The sequence below is a fragment of the Argiope bruennichi genome, chromosome 11, assembly GCF_947563725.1.
Source record: "Argiope bruennichi chromosome 11, qqArgBrue1.1, whole genome shotgun sequence".
NCBI lineage: Eukaryota > Metazoa > Arthropoda > Arachnida > Araneae > Araneidae > Argiope > Argiope bruennichi.
This window is the reverse complement of record NC_079161.1, coordinates 54,695,633-54,703,702: the sequence shown is the minus strand read 5'-3', so window position 1 is coordinate 54,703,702 and position 8,070 is coordinate 54,695,633. Positions and strand designations below refer to the sequence as shown.

The window sequence follows — 8,070 nt, the reverse complement described above, 5'->3', positions numbered from 1 at the left end:
CTATTAAGGATCTATTAAAATTTAAAAAAAAGAAAGGTACATTTGATCCATATGATACTTAAAATAATTTCTGAAGTCATTCTGAAAATTAAAAATAAATTTGAATCAGCAGTACTTTATAATTGAAATTAAATTTGTTTATTATTAACATACATTCAATTCATTTTCCTATTAACATATATTAATTAGAAAATAATATAAGAGAAACCTTAAAAAATACACTGATTCAGAATTTGCAATGAAATTATTTTTTTAAAAAAATTACAGCAAATAATAACATTATAGAAATTTGTATTTTAAAGCTAGTGAAATACTACATATAATTAAAATAATCATTCATTATTTTGACACATATCAATCGGATTCATTTTCTTAAAATCAAACTTTAATGGAAAGCTTAAGTTAAATAGTTTTCAGTTGTTAACATCTTTTCATACAGAAGGCTTTAACTTAATTACTAAAGGTGCTTTATAACATTGTTGCATACTAATATCTTCCTCAAAGGATGTTTCAAGGTTCAAATCTTTATCTAAACTTAGATCAATATTCCTTTGTGAAATTTCATCATCAAAATCATCATCTAGATTAAAAGGGTCACTTAAAGTTGATATAAAATCCTGATCATCTGACATTAAACTGTTCGATTTTTTAAGTTCGAAACTTTCCAAATCAAAACTTTCTTGTTCATTAAAACTGTCATTTTCATCCTCTAAAGTTTCCAGTTCAGAATCGGATAGTTCATTAGTAGAAGATTCATTATAAGCATTTCTTTTAATGGCATGTGTCTTGTAATGAATATTTAATATAGCTTGAGTTGTATAAGCACTATTACAGAGTTCGCATCTAAAAGGTCTCTCACCTGTATGCCGACGCATGTGTATTTTTAGATAATACCAAGAAGAAAACTCTTTCTCACAATACATACAAACTCGGGATTTATTTTCTACATCCCTATGTATTTTACAGTGCCTTTGTAAGTCTCTATTTATAGCAAAACACTTATTACATGTCTGACATTTAAATTTTTCTCCTACCTTAGCATGTGCATTAAAATGTCTGGTTAAAGTAAACTCTGTTTTGAAGCTTTTCCCGCAAATATTACATTGAAAATCATTACTCCAATCTGTAGCATCTGCACAGCACTCTGAATCATCCGCGCGTGATGAATTTGTATCAGCATTTATGGAATGTTTCCGAATAGGATATAATAGTGAAAAATTATTCTTTAATTCTTCATGGAGAACGTCGAGTTCTTCTTCAGTAACACCAAAACAACATTGTCGGATCTGGTTTCTTTCTCGCAAACATTCATGACAAACATAGCAATTATTGCACAGTTTGCAAGAATGGGGTCTCAAACCTGAAGTAATAAGACGTTTAATTGCTTTGAACATCACACACAGAAAAAATATATTTTTAAAAAAAAACTTTTCACTAAATGATGACTGAATTCCAACCGCACAAAAACAAACAGTCCCACAAACAAATACAGGTCAATAAGACATTAAATTCTGCAATATATATGAAATCCTGAAGCATATGTCGATTTCGCTTAGCTCACTTTTTATTCGTTTCAGTGAATTCGATTCACTAATTATTATTCAGTCAATTAACAAAATATCAAAAATCCTATTGCCGTGACCCACAAAGATTCAAATAAAAACAAAGCAGAAACCTTGCATAGTTGTTGCCAGATTAAAAAAGAAATTAATGTTGTGAGATGTGTTTTTGCAATCGACTGCAAAGTCAGAGAAATAAAGGCTAACCATCATAAAAATTGACTTTTGTTATTATTCTAAAGTTACAGCATTTATTTTTTTCTGTAATTTTGCAAAGGTCTATTGTAGAATTCTAGTGTGATAAAAGATTATAGATTTAAATATAAACTATAAAATGAAAAACTTTTGTGGCAAAATTAACTGTATAAATAACCCCAAACCATATTATTGTTTTCAGTGTCGGCTTTTCGATTTAGAAATGTTTTTTTGGTTGTAAACAAACTCTTGTAAAAGTTTTAAATTTGTTACAGTTTCAGATTTTTATCTCGGTTTAAATATGGAATCAGAAATAAAAAAAGTATCTGAAGATATTGTCAATGCTGTAAATTTAATTATGAACCCAACAACACCTGAAATTAACAGGAGAAAAGCTCATGAGGTAGAAAAATTGCCTGCGCGAAATATTATTAAATTTAATAAAATAGTGTTTCATGTTGCACGAAATCATTTCTTTTTTTATGTTCGAATCATGTATAGTTCTGTATCATTGTAATTATAATTCCCAATTTTTGATATTTTGGGGGGTGTTTTTTTTTTCTTTCTTTTTTTTAAAAAATGAAACGAATGATTATTAAGAATAAGATTAACTATGATATATCATTCTATTTATATAAATTCCTTTGCAAGGGTTCATTGAAGAAAAATATCTTTGTCTCTTCTTACCCGTCTAAAATATTTGCAGAAAATGAAAATCTTCAGTGGATTTTTTTAATTGTATCTAATTTTAGAATTATCATAAATAATGCATTAAATTCGGTTTTGCATGAAATCCAAAACTTGTTAGCTTATATAAATTTCAGATAAATAAAATATATAATGTTTACAATAAGTTTTCGGCTTAATGACAACTTACATTTATTTAAAAAAGATTTTCATTATGTAAATCATAATAAATTGATACGAAATATTAATCATTAATTCTACCATCTTTAAATACATTTCCTCCTCCACCCGTCGTCTTTTTGTGTGTGTGTGTGTGTGTGTGTGTTAAGAAAGTTGGACATTTTATTTTCAGTTCTTGTTTTATAAAATGAGATGTTTTTATATTCCATCTATATCAGTATTTTTTTTTATTATTTACTTCAGCTTTTAGAAAATTTTAAAGATACATCACCTATTTGTGCCAAATGTGGGTTTTTCTTGATTGTAAGAAGTAATCCTCCTATCATCCGACACTTTGGTTATCAGTTGATAGAGAATTATGTAAAGTAAGTGTAGTTTTATTTTTAAAGAAAGTGTTAATCTTAAGAAGATGTTTTTAAAAAAATGATTAATTTTATTTCTTCATGATTTCTCATCATATTTTAATATTCTAAATCAATATTCACTATGTTTAAAGAATTTTTAAAACTGCGTTTGTAAATTAAAATAGGAACCAGAAACTGCTGTTTAATTATTTTTATTTAATATAAATCCCTTCAGTGTCAGTACATTTGTTGCAGTGATCTATTAAAAGTTTAAAGTATATCCAATTAAAATTTTTGAATTCCCACAAAAGAATGTGTTTTTATGATTGGAATATCTTCAAAATAATATCTTTTTGACTTTCTTTAATATTTGAGAATAAGGAGAAGTTCTTAAGAACTAAATCATGTAAATATGTTAAATAATTCAACACACAGATATTATTTTTTACCAAAATTCTGCAGATAATAAGAAAGTTGGAACTTTGAGTACTTGCAGTAATAATCAGCAGTTTCCATTGTGATACTCTGGGCTAATGTAACAAATTTTAATTATCAAATATTCCAAACCATTTAAAGAATATTCAACAGTAATTGTTTATTCTGTTGGAACAAATTCTTCTGGGATAATATTCTTACTATTGAAGAATTTTTAAAAATTGCTTCGATTTTGAATGATTTTTTTTATTTCAATTTCCTTGTTTTTGGATAGTAACTGTAATGTTGGATTATTTTAGTTATGCAGTTATATATCTGTTGAATCACTTTTTTTATTAATGCAATTTTAATATATATATATACACACACAAGGTGTCTCTAAATTCATGGGACAAGCTTTAAGAGTAGATAAAATGCATATAAGGAAACATTTTTTGTAAAGCAATATTGAGACAGAAATGATAAGTGTATGCTAAACAAATAAGTTTAAGTAAATACTAGCAAAGTGGAGGACCATATTGTAAAACTTTCAGTTGCTGAAACATCAAGAATTTTCGAAAGAGAACACCAATCATTTGCTAGAGACTACTAGGCCTATACTGATGGTGGTGGCACATGTAAGCACTTATTGTAACATTATGAAAGTAAAAAGCTTTCTTTTTATTTGCTCAACATTTGTTGTTTCTGCAAAAACTTTTCATTTTTGACCCCAAATTGTTGTACAAAAAAGGCTTCTTTATATGTACTTTACTTACCCTTACTCATGAATTCAGGGACATCCTATATTTATATGTTGGGTTGGCAACTAATTACTTACAGATTTTAAATAAGAATGAAAATTCAAACTTTTTTCTTAAAAATATAAGTTTATTCAATTAGGTACTGTCCATTTTTTTTAATGACCTTTTGCCATTATTCAGATGGTATCGTAATTCCACATTCGTAAAATTTCTGATCTTTGCTATTAAAAATTTGAATTAAGTGCCATTTGACATCATCAGCGTCATGAAAAATTTTACAATTTAAGGAGTTCTGCATGGAATGAAAAAAATTGCAGTCTGAAGGCACAAGGTCAGGGCTATATGCTGGATGTGTGACAACACATCCCAACCCAGATTCAATAATTTTTGGGGAGTGACCAAAGATGTGTGGGGCTTTGCATTATCATGGTGGAAAAGAACAACTTTGTGATTTGCCACTTCTTGCTGCTTTGCTTGAATTGCATCACTCAGTTTGGTGAGTTGTTGAATTGTTTGAATTGATCATTTGATTGTTTGGTAAAAGTTCAAGGGCAGAATTCCTTTATAATCGCACCAAAATTAACAGCATAATCTTTTTTTGTGTGTGTGTGAATCTGTTTTTGATGTCCTTTAACCATAAGTCATCTGGGTGTCATAAATCTTACATCACCCATTATCTCTTCCAATTAATTTTATTATAAACTATCCACTTTTTGTCATCAGTAATTTGTCTTTTCAGAAAGGGATCAATTTTGTCGAGAATCACAGAATGAATTTCCTTAAGCTGGTGAGGGATCTGTAGATCGAGTTCCTTAACATAGCCAAGCTTTTATATATTTTCAAATGCATATATGAAATACATTGAGCTTCTTTGCAATACCACATGTTGTGTTATAATGATCTGAATCGATAATGGCCTTGATATGGGTCTTATCGCCTTCAACTAAATGGCCAGATCATTGAGCATTTTTTAATGAAAAATCATCAGAAGGAATTCTGGCAACCAATTTTTCCACTGCCTTTCTTTCAAGGCTTCATTTTCCATATACAGCACATAACTTCTTGTGGGCTTGCAATACGTTCTTCCTTTTTGGAAATAATACAATAAAATATGCTAGAAGTGCACATCGTATTCTTCCATTTCTAAATCGTGATAAAAGTAAAAGTAAAGAACTAATTGATATAGTTTTTTTCTTTTGTTTTTTTTAATAAATGAAAGGTAGAAGTCCAAACAATTAAAAAAAATGTTAGGTACTTTAAACACGTTTACAAAACAAAAGAAAGTGTCAAATCGATCTGTTGACAAAATCCACAATCACTTCAGTTGCCAACCTAATGTAATATGTATACAGTTGATTAGTATTCTGTAATAAGTTTCTACTTAGCATGTTTCTATATTTAATTTGTAATCTGGAAAGTTTTTTACATATATTAAATATTGATGCAATTTATTTTTTCTTAGGCTTCATTGGAATGACATCAATGATGATGAGAAAGTCTATATCAAAAATACTTCCATGCAAACATTAGCTTCAGTAAGTAATTCATATTTTAAGAAAGTTATTGAATTGTACTATTAATTATATAATTAGTTATTTTCTAATATGTTTTTTTATCAGTTTCTTCTTAAATTCAAGGATTTTGATTAATTTTGATAACATTTTCATTGTTCTACTAAAGATTTCAATAAATATTTCTGAACTGTACTTCCAGATTCGTAATTGTTAAAAAAATGATCATAATAATTTTTAATAATAAATTTCACATAACAGATTTTTGTCACAATAAATATTTACCATCTTAGGGCACTGGACCTGTTCTTGAAGAAGAGATGTACATAAAAGATGCTATGAGCAGAGTAATTGTTGAACTCATAAAAAGAGAATGGCCACAACATTGGACATCATTAATGGAAGAACTCCACAACATTTGCCGCCTGGGTGTATTTATAATTTCTTTACTTTTGTACATTGCTTTTTTTTTTAAATAACTGTTTAGATTTTCCTTTGGCATACTAATAATTTGGTTTCTGTTTGATGATTTAAGAGTGGGAAGAATTAAAACATCAATTATTGTGTATAAGTGTTTTGATGATTCGGTGTCTGCCTAGATTTTTTTTCTTTACTCATGTTGTTACAATTTGCCCTATAATTTAAGAAACCTTAATTTAAATCATCTTTTAGAAATAAAGAAATTCTATTATTAATAGAAGTTGATGAACTCAGTTGTATTTAAGAGCTTGATATAGATTGTTTATAGAGGTATTATGCTAAATTTACTTTTTCTTCTATCTTGTTAGGATGCACAAACAGAATTAGTTTTGTTGATATTTTCCCGTTTAACAGATGATATAGTAAAGTTCCAGAACATTCCAGAAAAAAGGCGAAGAGAAATGTATATGATTCTAAGTAATTATGTGCATGATCTTTTTAATTTTTTTCATGACACTCTGACAGAAAAAGTACAAAAGTATATTGCCAAAGTAAGTATACTATATGAAACATTTATTGTTATTTAATTATATATATAATGAAATATTTTTATAATGGAAAATTAGCATTTGTTGAATAATCTGATAAGACAATATTTTTACTATGTTAATGGAAAATTTATATTGTGTTACATTTTTTTTTTTTTTTTCATTTTTTTTTTTACGAAACTTTAAGTTTTGTAAGAAAGTGAGTTTTATAGTTATTATAATGGATGCCAAATTAGTGACCCAAGTCCTTGGTGATAATTAATGGCAAAATTGAAGATACTTAATTATTTGAGAATTTTGACATTTATTCTAGAATACTCAATGCCCTATCATGGGAGCTATAAAAGCAGAGGTGTATAGATTGGTGCATTATTTGAACAAAATCTCTTTTTTAAATGTTGATTTTCAAGCACTTTTGACTTTTGCAGTTGTTTATTAGCAATTTGCTACTTGTGTGCTGCTGTTTATTGCAAAAGCTGCTCTTTTGTGTGCTTCATCTGTATTTTGTTATCTCTGATTTGTGCTTTCATGTAGAATTAAGTGCTGTTACCTATTACCGAACTTCATAGGTTTTTCACCATACATCCATCAGGTGGATTTTTCTGCAACAATATATGTACTTTCCCCATTCTGTTTTATTTTTTAACTAGTCAGCCTTACTGACCAGCTAGTTTTTCATAGATATTGGTTACATTTAATTTCATTTAGATCTTTTTAAAAACTTCATGATCGTAATTTTACCAATTTGTCAGATATTTAAGCTGTATTATTGTAATAATCTTACATATTCTCAATTCATTTTATATATAAACTTTCCTAATAGAACTGTTTTCTGTGACATTGCAGAGCTATTACGCCTGGTCCTATCATCTCTCCTAAATTTATGAATATTATAGCTTCACTTTTTTACTTGTTCAGTAAATTACATAAATATTAAACAGAATACTTGTTTAGTTTTCAACAATGGAAAAAAAATCATGCAGTCAAATATTTGATAAAGCAATGAAATGTTCAATGATTCAGTTGTGAAGTATATTTAAAAATATGTTTAAAAGTTAATTAAATTTAGAGTAATGAATTTTATAGTTGCTAATTTGGCAACATTGAAAAAAAATATTTTAAACTTTAAAATGGTATAAAAATTACTTTTTCGTGGCATTATTTTCTGAAATTGTCCCAAAAAAACGTCAACTTCCAGCTTATTTTTTAATTAATTGTTTTGAGATGCACATTCTCATGCTTCAAATTGAACCCAAACCAAATTTGGAAGCTTTAGGTCAAATCTATCTAAGGCCTGTTTATAGAGCACCAGCACAAAGACAGATAGATACTTACACACACATTTATCTTTATTATAAATAGATTTGAGTTACAATGCTCATTTTATGTTTAATTTAATTAATGTGTCATTTTGTAATTAACCTTTAAGCTTCGGGAACCCAAATTCAGAA

At 27.7% G+C, this 8,070-nt stretch overlaps 2 protein-coding genes across 2 annotated transcripts in view; one reads left to right on the top strand and one right to left on the bottom strand.

The window, feature by feature from the left end:
- Positions 1-431: 431 nt before the first annotated feature.
- On the bottom strand, positions 432-1,394 carry LOC129956559 (oocyte zinc finger protein XlCOF8.4-like). The gene has a single exon (XM_056068488.1). It carries the CDS (start codon positions 1,392-1,394, stop codon positions 432-434), a length of 963 nt encoding a protein of 320 aa, XP_055924463.1.
- A 566-nt stretch (positions 1,395-1,960) lies between these two features.
- The window catches only part of LOC129957192 (exportin-5-like), a 59,793-nt gene continuing 53,683 nt past the window's right edge, over positions 1,961-8,070 (top strand). Inside the window, exons 1-5 of the mRNA XM_056069391.1 lie at positions 1,961-2,157; positions 2,865-2,986; positions 5,603-5,675; positions 5,945-6,082; positions 6,440-6,622. Of these exons, the coding sequence (XP_055925366.1) occupies positions 2,056-2,157; positions 2,865-2,986; positions 5,603-5,675; positions 5,945-6,082; positions 6,440-6,622 (618 nt within the window). The 5' untranslated portion in view covers positions 1,961-2,055. The remainder of the gene's footprint in view (positions 2,158-2,864; positions 2,987-5,602; positions 5,676-5,944; positions 6,083-6,439; positions 6,623-8,070) is intronic.